Source organism: Ursus maritimus, unplaced genomic scaffold, assembly GCF_017311325.1.
Source record: "Ursus maritimus isolate PB19 unplaced genomic scaffold, ASM1731132v1 scaffold_14, whole genome shotgun sequence".
Lineage (NCBI taxonomy): Eukaryota > Metazoa > Chordata > Mammalia > Carnivora > Ursidae > Ursus > Ursus maritimus.
Genome location: NW_024423786.1, coordinates 38283213 through 38307058, shown reverse-complemented (window position 1 = coordinate 38307058; position 23846 = coordinate 38283213). Strand labels below are relative to the sequence as shown.

The 23846-nt window shown below is 36.0% G+C and overlaps 1 protein-coding gene across 1 annotated transcript in view; it reads left to right on the top strand.

Moving 5' to 3' along the window:
• Positions 1-23846, top strand: part of DOCK3 (dedicator of cytokinesis 3) — a gene marked incomplete at its 5' end in the record, with an annotated part of 534371 nt that overhangs the window by 81487 nt on the left and 429038 nt on the right. The window contains one exon of the mRNA XM_040628234.1: positions 18196-18251. Within this exon, the coding sequence (XP_040484168.1) occupies positions 18196-18251 (56 nt within the window). The remainder of the gene's footprint in view (positions 1-18195; positions 18252-23846) is intronic.

Below are 23846 nucleotides of genomic sequence, written 5' to 3'. Positions count from 1 at the left end.
CAAAAGAATGAATACCCACCATTTGCATCAACATGGGTGGAACTGGAGGGGATTATGTTAAGTGAAAAAAGTCAAGCAGAGAAAGACAATTATCATATGGTTTCACTCATGTAGAACATAAGGAATAGCATGGAGGACATTAGGAGAAGGAAGGGAAAACTGAAGGGGTGGACATCAGAGGGGAAGACGAACCATTAGAGACTATGGACTCTGGGAAACAATCTGAGGGATTCAGAGGGGAGGGGATGGGGGAATGGGTTAGCCAGGTGATGGGTATTAAGGAGGGCATGTGTTGTAATGAGCACTGGGTTATATGCAAACAATGAATCATGGAATACTATATAAAAAACTAATGATATACTGTATGGTGACTAACATAACATTAAAAAAAATGGATGTAGGTGGTACCATACAGTATGCAGCATTTTGGAATTGGAGGTTTTCACTCAGCATAACTTTGTAGAGATTTGCCCATGTTTTTGCATGTATTAATAGTTCATTCCTTTATTTTTGAGTTCTATTTCATGGTATGGATGTACCACCATTTGTTTAATCATTCACATTTTGAAGGTTATCAGAGTTGTTTCCAGTTTTTTTTTTTTTTACTATTAAAAGAGAGTTGTTAAAACATATGTATAGGTTTTTATAGTTTTGTGAACAAAAGTTTATATTTCTTTGGGGGTGAGTGCCCAGGCACACGCTTGTTGACTTATATGGTAGTTGCAGATTTAGTTTTTTAAAAAACTGCCAAACTGTTTCCTAGACAGGTGGTGCCATTTTACATTTCCACCTGTGGTGTATGAGAGATCTAGGTTCTTTGCATTCTTTTTTTTAAAAATTTTTTTATTATATTATGTTAGTCACCATACAGTACATCCCTGGTTTCCGATGTAAAGCTCGATGCTTCATCAGTTGTGTATAACACCCAGTGCACCATGCAACACGTGCCCTCCTCACTACCCATCACCAGTCCATCCCATTCCCCCACCCCCTACCCTCTAAAGCCCTCAGTTTATTTCTCAGAGTCCATAGTCTCTCATGCTTCATTCCCCCTTCTGATTACCCCCCTTTCTTTATCCCTTTCTTCCCCTACCAATCTTCCTAGTTCTTATGTTCCAAAGATGAGAGATATCATATGATAGTTGTCTTTCTCTGCTTGACTTATTTCACTTAGCATTATCTCCTCCAGTCCTGTCCGTATTGCAGCAAATGTTGAGAAATCGTTCTTTCTGATAGCTGAGTAATATTCCATTGTATATATGGACCACATCTTCTTAATCCAGTCATCTGTTGAAGGGCATCTCGGCTCCTTCCACGATTTAGCTACTGTGGACAATGCTGCTATGAACATTGGGGTGCATATGGCCCTTCTCTTCACTACGTCTGTATCTTTGAGGTAAATACCCAGTAGTGCAATGGCTGGGTCATAGGATAGCTCAATTTTTAACTTTTTAAGGGACCTCCACACTGTTTTCCAGAGAGGCTGTACCAACTTGCAATCCCACCAACAATGTAGGAGGGATCCCCTTTCTCCACATCCTCTCCAGCAATTGTTGTTTCTTGTCTTGTTAGTTTTTGCCATTCTAACTGGCGTAAGGTGGTATGTCAGTGATTTCTACTTATGATTCTGTCTTGTCAGGTGTATGTTTCTAGGAATCTTTTCAGTTTTGTTAGGTTAACCAATCTGTTGGTATATGATTCTTCATAGTAATCTCTTATGATCCTTTGTATTTTTATGATATCAGTTGTAGTGCCTCCTCTTTCATTTTAATTTTATTTGATTCTTTCTCTTATTTTCTTTATTAGTCTGGCTAAAGTTTTTTCAATTTGGTTTACTTTTTAGATAGCATGGTCGTAATTTCATTGCTCTTTTCTATTGTTTTCTAGTGTCTATTTCATTTATCTCTCTAATCTTTATATATCCTTCGTTCTGCTAATTTTGGGCTTCATTATTTTTATAGTTCCTTCAGGTATAAAGTTAGGTTGTTCTTTTGTGTTTTTTTTCTTATTATAGGCATTTATCACCATAAACTTCCATCTTAGAGCTGTTTTTTCCTGCATCCTATAAGTTTTGGTATGTTGTATTTCCATTTTCATTTGTTTTGAGTTTTTTTTTTAACTTCTCTTTTGATCTCTGCTTTGGCCAATTGTTTGTTAAGAAATGTGTTGTTTAATTTCCACATATTTGTGATTTTTATACCTTTCTTCCTGTTATTGATTTCTAGCTTCATATCATTGTGGTTAGAAAAGATAATTGGTATGATTTCAGTCTTCTTGAGTTTAAGACTTGTTTTGTGGCCTAACATTTTATGTACCCTGAAAATAATCTGTGTGTGTTTGAAAAGAATGTGTATTGTGTGGTTTTCGGATAGAATATTCTCTGTATGTCTGTCAGCTCCATTTGGTCTAAAGTCTAATCTAAGCCAAATAATTTCTTATTAATTTTCTGGATCTATCCATTGTTGAAAGGGAGTATTGAAATGCTTTACTTTTTTTGGTATTGTCTATTTCTCCCTTCAGATCTGTTATTATTTGTTTAATATATTTAGATGTTCTGGGGTTTTTTTGTGTGTATATATTTGCAATTGTTTTAGCCTCATGATGAATTAACCCCTTTGTCATTATATAATCACCTTCTTTGACTGTTGTTTGTGACTTGAAATCTCATTTGTCTGATATAAGTAAAGCTGACTCTGCTCTCTTTCGCTTTACATTTGCGGGGAGTAGAGGCCAAGTTTATCCTTAAAGGTGAAGTGAGTTTCTTGTAGACAGCATGCAGTTGGGTTATATTTTTTAGTTCATTCAGCAGCTATATGCCTTATGGCTGGAGAATTTAACCTACTTACATTTCATTATTAGTAGGTGAGGACTTACTAATATTATCTTGTTAATTGTTTTCTGGCTCTTTTTTATTTAGTTCCTTTGTCTTTCCCTTTTTCTCTTGTGTTCATTTGTGAATTAATGATTTTTCAGAATGGTATGATTTGATTTCCTTCTCTCTACCTTTTGAATATCTGTTGTAAGTTTTTCTTTGTGGTTGCTATGAGGCTTACATAAAACACCTTTTAACAGTCTGCTTTATGCTGATAATATTTTTTTAATTTTTTTTAATTATATTATGTTAGTCACCATACAGTACATCCCTGGTTTTTGATGTAAAGTTCTATGATTCATTAGTTGCGTATAACACCCAGTGCACCATGCTATACGTTCCCTCCTTAGTACCCATCACCAGCCTATCCCATTCCCCCACCCCCCTACCCTCTGAAGCCCTCAGTTTGTTTCTCAGAGTCCATAGTCTCTCATGCTTCATTCCCCCTTCTGATTACCCCCCTTTCTTTATCCCTTTCTTCCCCTACCGATCTTCCAATATTTGGACTGCAATCACACATAAAAATTATACCCTTTTACTCCTACCCACATTTTATACTTTTGATGTTGCAGTTTACATCTTCTTATATTGTATATTCTTTAAGAAATTTCTGTAGCTGTAGTTATTTTTAATACTTTTGTTCTTCACTCTTTACTAGAGTTTATTGATTAATATGCTGCCTTATTATAGTATTAGAGAAGTCAGAATTTAAGTATAAACTTACCTTTACCAGTGTGTTTTATATTTTATTATATGTTTTTTATGTTACTAATTTTTGTCCTTTCATTTTAGCATGAAGAACTTCTTTCAGCATTTAGTTTAGTTGTGATGAACTCTCTCAGCTTTTGCTTGTCTTGGAAACTCTTTATCTCTTTATTTTTGAAGGAGGTCTTTGCCGGGTGAAGTATTCTTAGTTGGCAATTTTTTTCTTTCAGTACTTTGAATGTATCATCCCACTCTCTCCTGGCCTGCAAGGTTTCTGCTGAATTCTGCTGATAGCCTTATGGGGGTTACCTTGTAAGTTACAAACTTTTTTTCTCTTGTTGCTTTTGAAATTCTCTGTCTTGGTTTTTTAGTCAGTTTTATTATAATGTGTCTTTGAATTGATCTTTATCGGTTGAATGTTTTTGGGGACCTAGCTTCATGAACTTCGATATTCAAATCTCTTCCCAGATTTGGGAACTTCTCAGCCATTATTTCTTTAAATCAGATTTTTGTCCCTTTATTTCCTCCTTCCTCCTTCTGGAACTGCAGTAATGCATAGCTTGTTTTCCTTGATGGTGTCCCATAATTCACATAGACTTTCTTTACTCTTTTTCATTCTTTTTACTTAGTTCTCTTCTGGCTGGATAATTTCAGAGTTCCTGTCTTTAATCTCACTGATTCTTTCTTCTGCTGATCAAGTCTGCTTTTGGTACTCTATTTTACATTTCTCATTTAATTCATTGTAATCTTCAGCTCCAGAACTTCTGTTTTCTTTTTATGATTTCTATGTATCTATTAAACTTCTGGTTTTATTTGTGTATTGTTTTCATGATTTTGTTTAATGGTCTTTCTGTGTTTTCTTATAACTTCTTGAACTTTTAAAAAACAACTACTTTCAATTATTTATTGGGCAAATCACAGATCTGTTTTTTTCTTGGGCGTGGTTACTAGAAAAAATTGTATTCCTTTGGTGGTATCACAGTTCCTTTATTTTTCATGTTCTTGATATCTTGCATTGCTTTTTTGCATTTGAAGAAGCAATCGCGTCCTCCATTTTTACTTACTGTCTTTGGTAGAGGAATAACTTAGACTTGTTGGATATTCTGAGAATTTTCCTTTGAATGCACCTGCTTCACACTTTTTATTCCTTTTTGGGGTGAAACTCTTAAGATTGTATGTTTTCTCTCAATCCCACAAAATCAGTCCAGTTGCTAATAATAGTCACTTATTTGCTTTACCTAAGGCAGTGCTGACTGCTCAAGTTTCTGTGCTTTCTCCCAGTCCCACAGAGTAAGGTGTGTTTCTGCATGTGTTCAGTAACCATCTGCAAAGGGTTATATTTGTTGCACAAGGAGCTGGCTATGGAGTTGGGGAGTAGCTAGGGAAAGTGTGCAGTGTGTTGGGGGTGACTGTGGGCCAGTTGGGAAGATTTGCAGATGAGGTGTCCCCATTGGCTCATGGACAGGCTTCCTGATGGAGTCTGTAAAGTAATTAGTAGGATCCTTTGATGTCTTTTGAGAGTCCTGGCTGCTCTCCTTCTATCCCCTCCTTACCCTCCGGTTGTGTAGTACACTTCAGTATTCTGGATGGGGTGAGAAAGAAGTGGGCCTCTTCAGCAACCCGCAAAACTGGGGAAAGCCAGGTGCTCACTCAGATGTTCTTACTTTCTGCCATTGGAGAAATCACAGGTCAAGAAGGTGTCTCTTGGCACTGAGCTAGGCTGCCTTGTGGAAGAGATAATGCAGGTAATGTGAAGTTGTTCTTCTTACCCTCTTCAGTGCATCCAGTCTCAGATTTTTTTTTTTCTTCCAACATTGTGTTGGAACTTTTCCACTGGACTCCTGAACTTCCACAAGGTCATTCTTGTCTGGTTGATTGTTAAAAATAAATTTTCTTTGGTGGGGAAAATGGTACAAAACTCCTACTCTTCCATTTTGCTTATGGTTTTTTAAATTTATAATATATTTTTTTATTATGTTAGTCACAATATAGTACACCCCTGGTTTTTGCTTATGTTACTCCTCTGTGATTTTGTTGCTTTTTTCCCTGAGAGTCTTATTTTAGTCATGAATTGGTATTGAAGTTTGTCATATGCATTAATACAATGTGTGATTTTTCTTCATTAGATTTAATATGGTAGATTACATTGATTGATTTTTTTTAGTAATTATTTTTTATTATGTGACATAGATTGATTTTTGAATTTGAAAATGTCTTGCATCCCTAAAATAAACCTCATGGTGCATAAGACTTCTTATATATTGCTGAATTCTACTTGATAACATTTTGTTAAGGATTTTTACATCTGTATTCATGAGGGATATTGGTCTATAGTTTTTTTTATACTATCTTTGATTTTGGTATCAGAGTAATACTGGTTTCATAAAATGAATTGAGAAATTTTTTTCCCTCTTATATTATGGTAGTGATTGTGTAGTAGTGGTGTTCATTCTTCAGTCATTTGGTAGAATGAAGCAGTGAAGACATCTGGGTCTGAAGATTTTTTTTTCTTAGGAGTTTTAAAATATGAATTCAATTTTCTTAATGGTCATAGGGCTATTCAAGCTATTCAGATGATGGGTTTGAACTGTGTGGGTCCACTTCTGTGCAGATTTGTGATACATACAATACAGTACTGTAAATTTGTTTTCTCTTATGATTTTTAAAATATTTTTTCTCTAGCTTACTTTATTGTAAGAATAGACTATATAATACATATAATATTCAATATATGTGTTGACTGTTTATGTTATCAGTAAGGTTTCTGGTCAACAGTAGGCTATTAGTAGGTAAGTTTTTGAGAATTCAGAAGTTGTACATGGGTTTTTGACTGTGTGGGGGATTGGTGCCCCTAACCCTGTATTGTTCAGGAATCAAGTGTATACATTTTGTATTGGTTGAGTTATGATAGTTTGTATTTTAAAAGGAATTGGTCCATTTCATGTATGTCATCTATTTATTTGTGTAGAGTTTTTGAAATATTCCTTTAATATCCTTTTAATGAATGTGTAATATCCCGTTTCATTCCTGATATTGATAACTTGTGTCTTATCTGTTTTCTCCTTTGTTAGTCTTGGTAGAAATTAGTTCTATTTTTTAAAAAAGATTTTATTTATTTGTTTGACAGAGAGAACACAAGCAGGGGGAGTGGCAGAGGGAGAGCGAGAAGCAGACTCCCCGCTGAGCAGGGAGCCTGACTTGGGCTCGATCCCACGGCCCTGGGTTCATGACCTGAGCTGAAGGCAGACGCTTACTGACTGAGCCACCCAGGTGCCCCTAGTCAGTTCTGTTGATCTTTCCAAAGTCCAGCTTTATATTTTCTCTTATTTTTTTTCTGTTTTAAATTTTGTTGATTTCTACTCTTTTTGTTCTTTTTGCTTGCTTTGGTTTTAGTTTGCTCTTCTATTCTAATTTCTTGAAGAGAGAGCTTAGATTATTGATTTGCAATTTTCCTTTTTATATTATTTTATTTTTAAAAATTCTAAAATTATTTATTAATTTTCTTAAGTAGGCTCCATGCCCATCATGGGGCTTGAACTCACAACCCTAAGATCAAGAGTCGCATGCTCTACTGACTGAGCCAGGTGGCCCATGCAATTTTCCCTTTTAATAACATATGCATCTGCCTTTCTCTGACTGGCTTATTTCACTTCACATAATATACTCTAGCTCCATCCATGTTTTTGCAAATGGCAAGATTTCATTCTTTTTGATGGCTGAGTAATATGCCATTATATATGTATACATATACCACATCTTTTTTTTTTTTTTGAAGATTTTATTAGAGAGTGTGTGTGTATGCATGTGAGTTGGGGGAGGGGAAAGGACAGAGGGGAGGGAGGGACAAGCAGACTCCATACTGAGTATGGAGCCCAACGCAAGGCTTGATCTCACCACCCTGAGATTATGACCTGAGCCAAAACCAAGAGTTGGATGCTTAAGTTTAACCAACTGAGATACCCAGGTGCCCCCATATCTTCTTTATCTATTCCTATTTGATGAGCATTTGGGCTCTTTCCCTGATTTGGCTATTGTTGATAATGCTGCATAAACATTAGGGTGCATGTATCCTTTTGAATCAGCATTTTTGTATCCTTTGGGTAATTACCTAGTTAGTGCAAATACTGGGTCATAGGGTAGTTCTATTTTTAACTTTTTGAGGAAGCTCCATACTATTTTTCAGAGTGGCTGCACCAGGTTGCATTCCCAACAACAGTGTAAGAGGATTCCCCTTTCTCCATATCCTGCCAACATCTGTTGTTTCCTGTGTTGTTAATTTTAGCCATTCTGACTCATGTAGAATTTAAGAAACAAAACAGATGAACATAGAGGAAAGGAAAAAAAGAGAGAGGGAGGCAAACCATAAACGACTTGTAAGTATAGGGAACAAACTGAGGGTTGAGGGTATTAAGGAGGGCACTTGTGATGAGCATTGGGTGTTTTATGTAAGTGAGGAATCACTAAATTCTTCTCCTGAAACAAATATTACACTATATGTTAACTAGTATTTAAATAAAAACTTGAAATAACAAAAATAATATATGCATTTAATGGCAGTAATTTCCCTTTCAGCATTTCGTTACCTGTGCCTCCAAATTTTGATATATTGTATTGTCATTTTAATTTAGTTCAGTGTAATTTTTTATTTATTTTTTATTTTTTATTTTTTTTTTAAAGATTTTATTTATTTATTTGACAGAGATAGCCAGCGAGAGAAGGAACACAGGCAGGGGGAGTGGGAGAGGAAAAAGCAGGCTCATAGCGGAGGAGCCTGATGTGGGGCTCGATCCCATAACGCCGGGATCACGCCCTGAGCCGAAGGCAGATGCTTAACCGCTGTGCCACCCAGACGCCCCCAGTGTAATTTTTTAATTTACTCTGAGAAGTCCTCTTTGATGCATGGATTATTTAGTAATATGTTGTTTTGTATCCAAGCATTTGCAGATTTTTTTTCTGTTATTTTCGTGTGATTGATTTCCAGTTCGATTTCATTGTGGTTAAGAAAATATTCTGTTTATGATTTTGATTGTTTTAAATTTGTTGACATTTGTGTTTTTGCCCAGGATATGATTTATCTTGGTATATGTCCTGTGGGCACTTGAAAAGAATGTGTATCTGCTTTTGTTGAGTGGAGTGTTCTGTGAATGCCACTAGATCCTGTTGGTCGATGGTGTTGTTGAGTTCTTCAACATTGCTCTTTTTCTGTTTAGTTGTTCTGTAAGTCTCTAACTAAAATTGTGAATTTATCTATTTTTGTCTATTTTTATTTCCATGAGTTTTGCTCCAACATTTTCTGTTGTTTTGTGCATATGCATTTATGATTGCTATGTTTTCTTGGTGGTTGACTTTGTATCATTATATAATGTCCCTTTTTGTATCTGGTAATTTTCTTTGTACTGGAGTCTACTTTATGTAATATTAACTCTTGCTTTCTTTTCATTAATTTTTGCATAATATGTTTTTTCATGCTTTTACTTCTTATTTGCCTATGTTATATTTATAATAAGTTTTTAAAGATTTATTTATTTGAGAGAAAGTGTGGACTCAGAGGGGAGGGGCAGAGGGAGAGAGAGAGAATCTCAAGCAGACTAGTCTCTTATGGTTTGCTTCCCTCTTTTTTTTCCTTTCCCTGTTCATCTGTTTTGTTTCTTAAATTCCACATGTCCCCTTCTCATGTTTGATAATTTGCTAGAACAGCTCACAGAACTCAGGAAAACAACTTAATTACTATTACCAGTTTATCATAAAGGATCCAACTTAGGAACAGCAAAATAGAAAAGATGCTTACGGCAAGGTATGTGGACTGGGAAATGGAGTTTCTATGCCCCTTTTTGGCATTTCAACCTCACAGCAACTTTGTGTGTTCATTATCCTGGAAGCTGTCCAAACCCCATTATTTGTTTTTATGGGAGTTACATTATGAAGGCATGATTTATTAAATCATTGGCCTTTGGTGATTAGCTCATTCTCCAGCCCTTCTCCCCTCCCTGGGGTTGGAGAGTGGAGCTGAAAGTTCCAACCTTCTAATCACATGATTCCCCTGACATCTCCCATTCTGAAGCTATCTGGGGCCCACCAAGGGTCACTTCATTAGCATAAACCCCAGGTACAGCTGAAAATGGCTTTTCATGAATAACAAAGTTGATGCTTCTCCTATTCTTATCCAGAAATTCCAAGAGTTTTAGAAGTTCTTGTGTCAGGGATTGGGGATGAAGAAATATATATTATTATATCACAATATCACAGTCAGTTTTGTATCATTTAAAATTTTTCTGATTTATGACTCACTGCTTCTTTCCTCTCTCCCCTCCATTCTACTGTTGAGCCCATCCAGCATCTTCTGTTTCTTTGTTGAGACATTTTGTTTCTTTGCTGAGATTCTCTTTTTTTTCATGTTTCATGCATATTTGTAATTGCTTACCTGAATCATTTTTGTGATGGCTCCTTTAAAATATTTGTCAGATAATTCTAATATCTTTGTTTTCTTGGTGTTGGCATGTATTTTTTTTTCCATTCAATTTAGGATCTTCATGGTTCTTGGTATGATAAGACCTGGACCTTTAGGTATTATGTTACAAGATACTGATTTTATTTAAACCTTTTGCTTTATCTGGCTTTTGTGACAGTGCTGCTGTAGGGGAAGGACAGGATTTGCCTCATTACTGCCATGTGGGGGTTGAGGTCCATGTTCCCACTCAGCCTCTGTTGACACTGAAGTGTGCAGACTCTTTGTTACTGTTGAATAGATGTGGGAATTCTAGCTTCCTAATAGTCTTCCACTGATTATTCACTGTCTGGAAAGCATTGTAAAGCCTTCTGCTGTTCCCCATGTGGCCTCTGATACGACCAGGAGGAGGGTGGTGTCCTTGTCATTGCTGAGCAATGGTGAAAGCCCCCACTCTCTCTTAGGCCTCTTCGGACACCACAGGAAAGTGATGGAGGAGCCTCATTAATGCTGTTTAGGGGTAGAAGTTCAGGTAGTCTCCACTGCCACTCGGTGGTAGTTATTGCCCACTTGGGTAGAGAGTCTTGACTCCCAACTTGGCCTTTTCAGCCACTATACCAGTGCAAGGTTTGAATATGTTAATTATAGTCCAATTATGGTGAAAGTCCAGTCTGTCCAGTTAACCTTGCTTGTGTGGGTGAGAGCTGGACCATAGTTTTTTTTTCCCCTTTCTTTCTTTTTTGGTGATGTTTGGAAGCAATATAGTGGTTATTACTGAGATGTTTTCTTTATTGACAGGCTGACTCCTGGTTCTTAAGCTAGAGAGAACAGTCTTTTTTGTCTGTGCCTGTTGGTGTTTCTTGGTTTCTAGCCTTTTCAGCTTCAAATAGCAGATGTATAAGGTAAAAGAAAATCTAAGGAATTTACCACTGTGTTCTTTCTTGCATCTCAAGGTCCCTAGTTGGTCTGCCTTTTTCTCTCTCTCTTTCAGAATCTTCCTATTTTTTAAAAAATATATTTATTTCTAGAGGTTTTTAATATATGATATATATCCATCCTTTATATATGATGTTATATATTTGTATGTTATATATATGTGAAATATATATATTTATGTATATGTTACATATATGGTTGTATTACATGTATTACATATATGTCCACAGTTTTTCATTTTACTTAGCAGGAGGAATAGTAAAAAGTATGTCTCATCCATCTTCCTGGAAGCATACACTAATCCTATGCCTTTTTAACTTTTTACTATTCTAACTTTATAGATAATGGGTTGTCATCATTTAGTTTTGGTTGCATGCAGTTGTGTTTTATTCTATTTTAAGTCCAGATGCTGCCAGAGAGGCTCATTTCTGTCTTTCCCTCTCCAGAGTACTAAATTGGGAGTTCCATGACTGAGAGGTAGAAAGAGTTTGGGAAAGTGGCACATAGGTTTTTTTGGGTGGCATTAAAGAGACACAGAACCTACTGTACAGCAGACTCTATCAAGAAGCCCACCCATTAACTGCTGGGAAAGCCCCACCCATGGATTTCCCCACTGGCCCATGAGCATCCCCAATGCTTTGTGTGCCTCACACTACCCCCACCCCCATGCTGCAGCTGGCTCAACGTGCATGCTCTTTAAGGTGGTGGCAAGAGCAAGCTTTAGAAGACTGTTCATGAATACACATGGAAAGCAGGCAGAAACTGCAGTGCAGAGACCACAAACCTGAATTATAGTGCCACCTTTGGGAAGACACAAGAGAGGCTGTCAGCACTCAGCCTGGTGCATTGTCGAATCAATAAAAGGCAATCATGCTGAAGAATTCTGCCACAGAAGTGAGCAAGAAACATGGATCATGTTCATGGAATCTTTGAGAAATTTACAGAATATCTAAGAGGAATGATGGAAGGTATTTCTACCCTGATGGTAATTAGTAAAGACTGGAGGAGGTGACTGTTACTTCGCATGTGAAGACCATAACACAGAACTCCAAGAAACATGAAAAACCAAGGAAGCTAATTGAATTTAAATTAAAAAAAAAAAAAAAAGAAAGGAAAAACAAAGGAAACATATGCCAGCAAAGGACCACAGTAATCTTCCAGTAACTGAATCTAAAGACATGGAGTTGTACTCAAACAATGAATCATGGAACACTACATTAAAAACTAGTGAAGTACGGTTTTGATTTGAATTTCCCTGATGGCTAATGATTTTGAACATTTTTTCATGTGTCTGTTAGCTATTTGTATGTCTTCATTGGAAAAGTGTCTGTTCATATCTTCTGCCCATTTATGATTTGTTTATTTGTTTCTCGTGTATTGAGTTTGAGAAGTTCTTTGTAGATCTTGGATACCAGTCTTTTATCTGTAGCATCATTTGCAACTATCTTCTCCCATTCCGTGGGCTGCCCCTTAGTTTTTTTGACTGTTTCCTTGGCTGTGCAGAAGCTTTTTATCTTGATGAAGTCCGACAAGTTCATTTTTTCTTTTGTTTCTCTTGCCTTTGGAGATGTGTCATGAAAAAGGTTGCTGTGGCTGATGTCGTAGAGGTTGCTGCCTATGTTCTCCTTTATGATTTGGAAGGATTCCTGTCTTACATTGAGGTCTTTCATCCAAATGTTGAGAACTCGTTCTTTCTGATAGCTGAGTAATATTCCATTGTATATATGGACCACATCTTCTTAATCCAGTCATCTGTTGAAGGGCATCTTGGTTCCTTCCACAATTTAGTTATTGTGGACAATGCTGCTATGAACATTGGGGTGCATATGGCCCTTCTCTTCGCTACGTCTGTATCTTTGAGGTAAATACCCAGTAGTGCAATGGCTGGGTCATAGGATAGCTCAATTTTTAACTTTTTAAGGGACCTCCACACTGTTTTCCAGAGCGGCTGTACCAACTTGCATTCCCACCAACAATGTAGGAGGGATCCCCTTTCTCCACATCCTCTTCAGCAATTGTTATTTCTTGCTGCAACATGGACGGCACTGGAGGAGATAATGCTAAGTGAAATAAGTCAAGCAGAGAAAGACAATTATCATATGATTTCTCTCATCTATGGAACATAAGAACTAGGAAGATCGGTAGGGGAAGAGAGGGATAAAGAAAGGGGGGGTAGTCAGAAGGGGGAATGAAGCATGAGAGACTGTGGACTATGAGAAAGAAACTGAGGGCTTCAGAGCGAAGGGGGTGGGGGAATGGGATAGAGTGGTGATGGGTAGTGAGGGCATGTATTGCATGGTGCTCTGGGTGTTATACGCAACTAATGAATCATCGAACTTTACATCAGAAACCTGGGATGTACTGTATGGTGATTAACATAACATAATAAAAAAAAAAAGTAAAAAAAAAAAAACAAAGGCATGGAGATCTACAATTTATTTGAAAAGAATTCAAAAAAGCTGTTTTAAGGAAATTTAATGAGCTAAAGAAAACACTGAAAGACAATTCAATGAAATTAGGAAAACAGTACATTAACAATATAAAAAATTTGTCATAGAGATTGAAATAATGAAAAAGAACCAAACAGAAATTCTGGAGTTGAAGAACTCAATGAATGAAATGGAAAAAAAAAATGCAGTATAGCACAGTAGGCTTGATTAAGCAGAAGAAAGAATCAGTGAAATTAAAGAGGAACTTTGAAATTATACAGTCAGAGGAAACCTGAAAAAAGAAAAAAAATGAGAAAGAGTGAAGAGAGCTTTCATGAAAGGTGGTACATATCAATGGGACCAATTTGTGAATCACTGGAGTTCTAAAAGGAGAAGATGGGGGGAAAGGGGCAGGAAGCCTATTTAAAGAAATAATGGCTAAGAACTTTCCAAATCTAGGGAGAAATTTGGACATCCAGGTTTGTAGTGTTCATAGGTCACCAGACAAACTGAACATGAAGAAATCCCCTCCAAGACACATGATAATAAAATTGTCAAAGTCACAAGGAAAGATTTTAAAAGCAGCAAGAGAAACAAAGTTTGTAACTTATAAGGTAACCCCCCCCCATTAGACTATCAGTGAATTTCTCAGCAAAAATATTACAGGCCATAAAAGAGTAGGATAATATATTCCAAGTAGTGAAAGAAAAAAGAAACACCAACCAAGAATACTTTACCTAGCAGAGCTGTCCTTCAGAAGTGAAGGAGAGATATAAACTTTCCCAGCTAAACAAAAGCTGAGGGAATTTACCACTAGACCTGCCTTACAAAATGTAAAAGGAGTTCTTCAAGCTGAAATGAAAGGACACTAATTAGGAACATGAAAACATGAAAATATAAAACACACTGGTAAAGGTAATTACATGGTCAGATTTAGAATACTCTAATACTCTGATAGTATATTAACTCTAGTATTAAAAGATGATAGTATTAAAAACATAGCTACAACAATTATAAAATATACAATATAAATACAGGTAAATTGTGACTCAAAAACAATAAAAGCAGGGGAGAGTAAAAGGGTAGAGTTTTTGTATATGATCAAAGTTAAGTTGTTATCGGTATAAAATAGACTGTTATAAGATGTGTTACATAAAACCATGGTAACCACAAAGCAAAAATCTACAGCAGAATCATGGAAGATAAAAGATATGGGAATCAAAGCATACCACTGTGGAAAATCATCAGTTCACAAAGGAAGGCAGCAAGAGATGAAAGGAGCAAGGCAATTATAAAAGAACTGGAAACAATAAGATAGCATTAATAAGTCTTTACCTATCAATAATTACTTTAAATGTAAATGAATCATGGAACATTACATCAAAAACTAAGGATATACTGTATGGTGACTAACCAAAAAAGTATTATAAAAAATGTAAATGGATTGAATTATGTAATCAACAGGCCTAATGTGGCTGGATTGATTAAAAAACAAGGCCCAACTAATTGCATGCCGCCTATAAGAGACTTACTCCATCTTTAAGGATACATGTAGGTTGAAAATAAAGGGATAGAAAAAGATATTTCTTCAAGTGGAAACCAAAAGAGAGCACAGGTACCTATACTTACACTGGATAAAATAGACTCTAAGACAAGAACTATAATTAGAGACCCAGAAGGTCATTATATAATGATAAAGGGATCAACTCATCAAGAAGATATAACGATCATTCATAAAGTTGCATCAGAAACTAATATATTAATATATAATAAATATATGAAACAAATACAGATTTAAAGGGAGAAGTAGATAATACAATAGCAGTGGGAGACTTTAGTAGATAGATTATCTGAGCAGAAAATCAACAAACTGTACTGTACTTGAACTGTACTTTAGACCAAATGAACCTCACAGACATAGAACATTTCATTCNNNGGAGCAGGATATACATTCTTCTCAACTGAAGATGGAACATTCTCCAGAGTAGAGCCTATGACAGGTCACATAGCAAGGCTTAGCAAATTTAAGAAGATTGAAATTATACCATGTATCTTTTCAGACTACAGTATATGAAAGTAGAAATCAACAATGGGACAAAAACTGGAAAATTCACAAATATGTGCAAATTAAACAATACAGGTCTGAACAACCAGTGGGTCAAAAAAAATCACAAAGGAAATTAAAAAATACCTTGACACAAATTAAAATGTAAACAGCATACTATGGGATGCTGCAAAAGCAGTTTTAAGAGGGAATTTTATAGTAATACATGCCTACAATATGAAAAAAGAAAGATGTCAAATGAACAACCTAACTTTACATCTCAAGGATCTAGAAAAAGAACAGACTATGCTCAAATTTAGCAGAAGGAATGAAATAACAAAGATCAGAGTGGAAAAAGTGAAATAAAGACCAGAAAAGATTAACCAAACTGAGAACTGTTTTTTTTTTTTCCCTTAAGATTGCCAAACCCTTAGATATACTAAGGGAAAAAGAGGAAAGACTCAAGTAAAATGAGACATGAAATAGGAAACAATAAAAACTACACCACAGAAATAGAAAGGATTATGAGAGAATGCTATGAACAGTTAATGCCAACAAACTGGATAACCTGGAGGAAATGGATGAATTCCTAGAAACATATAACCTACCAAAGATAAATCAGGAAGAAATGAAAAAAAACCTGTTAATCATCCAAATAATGAGTAAGGAAATTGCATGAGCAACCAAAATCTTCTTTTTTTTAATAATATATTTTTATTATATTATGTTAGTCACCATACATTACATCTCTAGTTTTCAATGTAAAATTCCATGATTCATTACTTGTGTATAACACCCAGTGCACCATGCAATACGTGCCCTCCTTAATACCCATCACCAACCTATCCCATTCCCCCACCCCCCTCCCCTCTGAAGTTCTCAGGCAACCAAAATCTTCTAACAAAGAAAAGTCCAGGACCTGATGACTTTACTGGTGAATTCTACCAAACTTTAAAAAGTCAATACCAGTTCTTCTCAAACTCTTCCAGAAAATTGGAGAGGAGGGAATACTTCTAGACTCATTTCATGAGGCCAGTAATACCCTGATATCCAAGCCAGATAAGGACACTAAAGGAAAAGAAAACCAAAGGCACTATCCCTGGTGAATACAGATGCAAAAATTCTCAACCAAATATCAGCAACCCGAATTTAACAGCATTTTTAAAGGATCATATGCCATGATCAAGTGGGGTTAATCCAAGGGACAAGAGGATGGTTCAACATTATCAAACTAATAAATGTGATACACTTCATTGATAGAATGAAAGATAAAAATCATGTAATCGTTTCAGTAGATGCAGAAAAAGAATTTGACAAAATGCAACATCCTTTCACGAATAAAACTTAGCAAATTGGGTTTAGAAGTAACGTACCTCAACATAATAAAGGCCATGATATGACACGTCCACAGATAACATCATACTCAGTGGTAAAACATTAAAAGCTTTTTCTCTAAGGTGAGCAACAGGACAAGGCGGCTCACTGTCACCACTCCTGTTAGAGTACTGGAAGTCCTAGCCAGAACGGGCAGGTAAGAAAAAGAAACAAAAGGTATCCAAATAAGAAAGGAAGAAGTAGAATTGTAAGTACTTGCAGATGATATGATATATGTAGAAAATCCTATGGACTCCACCAAAAAAACTGTTAAAACTAATGAAAAATTTAGTAAAGTTGCAGGATACAAAATTAACACAATTTAGTTGTGTTTCTGTTCACTAACAGTGAAATATCTGAAAAAAGAAAGGCAACAGTCTTATTCAAAATAGCACTGAAAGCAAGTAGAAACTTAGGAATAAACTTAACCAAGGAGGTGAAAAGATCTGTACATTGAAAACTATAATATGCATTACTGTAGTCCAGCTGCTGATGGCCTTGTCTGATATAGATTTGTTACTGGCAGTGGTATAGACCAGAAAGTATAAAAAAAAATTTAGGCCATTTACGTTTTATTTGAAGGGAGTTTCATACATCAGGAAAAGGAATGAAGAACTGATTGGAAAACTTAATTGTTTTTTAAAACAATTCATTTTTTTATCCCTTAGGAATTGAAATCAAATTATGGCAAATATCAAAATGGAAACTCTAATGAAAGAGTGAAAGAAGAAATGTTCATAGAAACTTCCAAATTGATTCATTTTTGTGAATATAAATGTGAGCCAGAGTCTGAGAATTCTTTCTCCAGCTTAGAGGTGGATAGCATTGGTGATAATAGCTGGTTAGGTGATATTGTTGGTTTTATAGATACATGCCAAGCTCTATAAGTCTATATCCTGAGAGTGATTAGATGGAATATTTCCAGTCTGTAACTTAAAAAATCTTTTTGGTAGTCACTTAAGATCACAGTTTTCTCCTGAGGATAGACTCTGAGTGTGAATGACAATGAAATTCCTATCTAGTGTATATAGTTTGTGCAACTTTGCATTCTTAATATGCAAAGTGGTTGCTACATTAAGATATCTACTGTATTGTTTTTTAAAAAGATTTTATTTATTTATTTGAGAGAGAAAGAGCACAAACACAAGCAGGGTGGGGGCAGGCAGAGGGTGAGGGACGGCAGGCTCCCCGCTGAACAGGGAGCCCAATGCAGGTCTCCATCCCAGGACCTGAGCCTAAAGCAGATGCTTAACTGACTGAACCACGCAAGCGCCCATCTGCTGTATTGTTGATAGAGTATTTCCATGCTGAAATCTGGCTGCTATTTTAGTATATATGAGATGTTAATCACAAATTTCCTTTTCTAATGAGAATCTTTTCTCTTTTACAGGGGATCTTTCCTGCAAATTACATTCACTTGAAAAAGGCAATTGTCAGTAATAGGGGGTGAGTAGTTGACCTTACTATATTTATTTATAATTTTTATAGGTTGCAGAGGAAGGTTTTTTGTTTTTGGTTTGTAGTATAAAATATGCTATTAACATGTTTTCCTGCCAAAAAATAAATTTGCTTTATTGCTTTATCATATATATAATTCTGAGGACATAACCACTTCTTAAAATACCGACAATTTTAATCTGTTTTCTTGTATACTGGAAAGGTAACTTGGGGTGTTGTGAATTTTATAAAAACAATTATGCATGCAGCATATTTTTTACAGTAATTTACATTTTGAGAATAGTTTCTGATAGGATAACAAGCACAATCTCTGATAGAAGAGAGACAAGATGTAAAATATCAAAATGTTAACATTTGTTATTTTTGCACATTCAGATTATGAGTGATTTTTAGAAATTCTTTACTGTCATGCCCTAATTTTAAAAGTAATAAGTATGTATTACTATAAAATTGTGATTTTATTTTTCAAAATTTATCATTTTAAAATATAAAATTTAAGATACTATATGATAGCTTTTGGTACTAGAAATAATATTTTTGAACAGAGGTTGAGGAAGCATCAGAGTTTAGTTAGGGTTGAGTCAGGAAAAGAGAAACTTATGAGTCACTTTTTAAGCTAGAATTTAATGTAGGGAATTGTTTACACACCTGTTTGAAAAATGAAAGAAAAAAGAGGAAATATCGATATAACCCAAAATAATAACTGCAGAAATAATAACTACTCTAATGGCTGGAAACAAAAGATAATGGGTTGGTGATACCAGAACTCAGGAACTTGGAAGATGGATCTTGAGACACTGGAGCTCAAATTCTGAGGAGAGGACATCACATGGCTGCTGCTGGAATGTATGTAGAAGAGCAGTGAGGCCGTTTCTGGGAATGTCAAAAGCAGCTGGAGGCTGGAACCAGTTTTCTCTGGTGGAACAGTTTACAAGAATAGCAGAAAACACTTCTTATTTCCTTTTCCCCAGTATCTTTCTAGTGCCCCCCCACCAGACAAAGGAGTTTGTGAGGCAAAGTTGGCAAATTCCAGCCTCAGAATCAGTGCTTAGAAGGGTGGATTTAGAGATGAGAAGTATTAGTAAGTGACTGGTATGTCTTCTAAGATATAATTTGTTATTGAGGCATAGTAAGACAAATAACTAAGAAGATTTTGATATGAATGCATGACCAGCATACTCTTTATTGTTCCCCTTCTTCTTTTATAAAATATCAGACAGAAGGATATAGAGACAGGAAACTCGAAAATCCTTTCAGTGAACCTTTGCAACATATAATCTACTACTTCAAATTTATAGGTAAGAACTGCCAAAAGCATCAAGATTGGATAGAAGTTGTATGGAAAAAGGAAAAGGGAGTGTCTAGGAAGGCATATATTTCTGAAAGTACTAATAAAATACATTTTCTGAATGTGAATGTCTCACCTCGAAACACAAAAATAATACCCCTAATTTATAACACTTAGTTTAATAATGGGACTGATGAGAACTGAAATGTGACAGAAACTACATGGAAGCGAGATGAGAAAAGGAGGTAGAATGTTTGGGATCGAGAAATACAGTGCCTCAGAAGATGCCAGCAAAATCTTATATTTCCTGATAATAAGGGACTTATCTTAAATCGAGGAGCAATGTTCCTATTTATAATAGTTGTAAAGGAAATTGGGGACCACTTTGCTAGCAGAAAATCCATACCTAGATTCAGTTTGTTTCAGGAAGGCAAAGGAGATACAGCTTAAAGAATTATATAGAGCAGCCATATTTGTAGGAAGCACTCTTTCTCCAAGGGAGCAGAGAAACAGTCTTTTTGATATACATCTTAGAAAGCTACATAGAATCAATTCAGTTTACAAACCTCTTGCAGTTTGATGGTCCAGAATTATATTTCTAAAATCTGAAGAAAGCATTTAAAAAATTGTCTTCAGGTGTTGAGGAGCAGTCAATGTAGGAGGATCTTCTTTCCCCAAGTTTTTATTTAAATTCCAGTTAACATACAGTGTAATATTAATTTCAGGTGCAGAATTGAGTGATTCAACACTTCCATACAACACCCAGTGCTCATCACAAGTGCCCTCATTAATCCCCATCATCTATTTCACCCATTTCCCCACCCCTCACCCTCTGCAACCAGTTTTTTCTCTATAGTTAAGAGTCTGTCTCTTGGTTTGCTTCTCTCTCTTTTCTTCAAATGTAGGGAGGATCTTGAGGAACTTTGATTCTTGAAGGAAGGGGGGATGCATATGGGAAGAGTTCATGTTTACTTTGACTTTTCTTTCCCCACAGAAAATTCTTCAGTTTGCTGTGATGTGGTGCAGCAAGCAGATACCAAACAGAAAGTGGTAGTCTTTCAGGGATGAGGAAACAGATGTTGGAGTTTGGAGCTCTCAGGGAGACTGATAAGAAGTACTGTATGGTGACTAACATAATATAATAAAAAATCATTAAAAAAAAAAAGAAGAGGTTAAAACCCAGGGAGTAGAGAACCTCAGAGAATTAGGACCTTAACCTGCTTACAGATTCCCCCTAAGTACTTGAATGAGTTCTAGCTTCTTTTGGGCTGTGTAAGGCTCCAGGAATCTTAGTAGAACAGTACAGCTTGCAAATTGAGTAGACTTTACAAGCCACTTAATATTGGTGAAAAAATATTAGCGTTCAGGGACTGGCAAGTTATAGGGGCCTTGGTAAAATATTTGGGCCTTCTGTTGAGATCCCTAAAGGAACATACCCTATATGTAGGGCCATGCCCTTGGATAAAGGAACAAACCAAAGGTATGTGGGCAAAAGTGAAATGGTCCACTCCTCACAAAGTGTAAACCTCTGAAAACACAAAGGATGTTAGAAGAACAAATGAAAACACTCAATACTATCATCCAGAAATAGAAACTTATAATGGGTTAGTGTATTTCCCATTTCGTATGGTATTTTTACTTTGTTCCCTGTTGTAAGTTAATTCTCTTTTATCCTTTTCCCCTCACTCTTATAAATACTACCTTGATGATATATCTCTTTTTAGTATCTTTTTTCCTCCTTAATTTCTGTGACGATTCTTGTTTCCATTCTTCTTCTTGGGCCCACCTTTTTTATACTTTTCAGACTCCTATTCCTATTCCAAGCCCTTAAATACTATTAATTCATAAGCTTTGTCTCTACTCTAATCCTTTACATGCAAAGTGTGCCTGTCTTGTTCAGGTATAGTAAGGCAGATGCTTTGACTACAGTGTGTGGAGGTGAGATCAGTAAAAGGAGAGGAGTCCAGAGTGGCAGCAAGGGGATAAATATTGTCAGGCCTTGTTTGCCATGTCAGGGGTGTTATCTTTTATTGAATGAGCCAGGGAGCCACTAAAAACTTTCAGAAGGAGAAGGGACATGTGTAATTTTAAAAATGTTATTCTAGGCTGCTTTGTTGAGACTAGAACTATAGTGGGGCAAGATCAGAAACAAGGAGACTTGGTAGAATATTATAGGAGCCCATGGAAGACAAAATGATAACTTGGATTCATGTATTCACTGGAATGATAAGAAGAGGTAAGGTGCAGTATATATTTTGAAGTTAGAGCTGGATTTCCCGAGCATGTAGAGGAGACAAAGAGGAATTGAAGATGACTCCAGGATTTTTTGTCTCAATAACTGTGAGGATGTGGTTGCCATTCACTGAAATGTGGAAGTTTGGGAAGGGATATGTTTTGGAGAGGAAATCAAAGGATTCAATTTTGGATATGTTAAATTTGAAATGACTCTTAGATACGCAGGTAAAGATGTCAGATAAGCAGTTGACTGTATGAATGTGGAGTTCTGGGGAGATTTTGGAGCTTCAGACATAGATTTGGAAGTCACCAGCATTCAAATGATATTTAAAGCTGTAGGGCTGGATACGAACAGAAAAGGAATTATTATAGATGAAGAAGAAGTGAGGTAAAGACAGAGTGCTGGGAAACTGTAGTGTTTAAAGATAGGATGAAGAGGAGAATCAGTGAAAAGAATCTGAAAAGTTGTAGCCAGGGAGGTAGGTAGGTAATGAAACAGTAGGGTCTTGGAGACCAATAAAAAAAATATTTAGAGGACAGACTAATTAAATATGTCTGGTGTTGAAATTGAGTAAGAATGAAGATCTTGTTAGGAACAGTGTAGAGTGGTAAGAGTGAAAGCCTGATAAGAGATTTGAGAAAGAATGAAAAAAGAGTAAGTAGGAAACAGTAAAGACTCAAGTTATGGCCCTTCCACCGTAACTGAATGGCAGATGCAACATTCTTGGTTTGGGGATAATTTTTCTGTGTAGTCCTTTAAAAAAAAAATCATCTAGGGCACCTGGGTGGCTCAGTCGGTTAAGTGTCTGACTCTTGATTTCAGCTCAGTTCATGATTTCAGGGTCATGAGAGCGAGCTCCACGTTGGGTTCCTCACTTAGTGGGCAGTCTGCTTGAGATTCTCTCTCTCTCTCTCTCTCTCTGCCCCTCCCCCTGCTCTCTGTCTCTGTCTCTGTCTCTCACACACACACACACACACACACACACACACACTCTTTCTCTCTCTCTTTCTCTTTCTCAAATAAATAAATGTTTAAAAAATCATCTGATTCAAAGTAAGTCAGTTAGAGAAAGACAAATACCATATGATTTCAGTCATGTAGGATTTAAGAAACAAAACAAATGAACATAGGGGAAGTGAAGGAAAAATAAAATAAGATAAAAACAGAGGGAAGCAAACCATAAGAGACTCAACTTTAGAGAACCAACTGAGGGTTGCTGGAGGGGGCATACGTGGGGAATGGGCTAAATGGGTGATGGACATTAAGGAGGGCACTTTCTGTGATGAGCACTGGGTGTTATATGTAAGTGCTGAATCACTAAATTCTACTCCTGAAACCAATACTACACTATATATTAACTAACTTGAATTTAAATTAAAAAAAAATCATCTGTATAACATCCCAGTGGGTGTTATACGCAACTAATGAGTCATGGAACTTTACATCAAAAACCAGGGATGTACTGTATGGTGACTAACATAATATAATAAAAAATATTATTATAATAAAAAATCATCTGATTCTTCTTATCTAGTTTTTTATTTTGAACAGTTTCAAATCTATAGACAGGTTACAAGAATAATATAAGCAACACTTACATCCATTCCCCTAGATTAACCAGTTACCAACATTTTTCCATATTGAACTCATTTTCTTCCCCCAGCCCTGCTTTTAACTGGGATAGGCTGGTGATGGGTAGTAAGGAGGGCACGTATTACATGGTGCACTGGGTGTTATACGCAACTAATGAATCATCAAACATCACATCAAAAACCAGGGATGTACTGTATGGTGACTAACATAATAAAAAAATTATATAAAAAAGTCAGTTTTAGACATTCTGAGACTTCACTGTTAAGTATTTGAGTATGTATCTTCTAAGAAAAAGGACATTCCTCATGTAGTCACAATATAATTGTTATATTTGAGAAATTTAAATGATACAAATAGTACTTATGAAATATCTAGTTCATATTCAAATATCCCTAATTTTCCCCAAGAATGTCCTTTATAACGGTTTTTGTCTATTTGCTTTTTTTGGTGGGGGTATGGTCCAGGT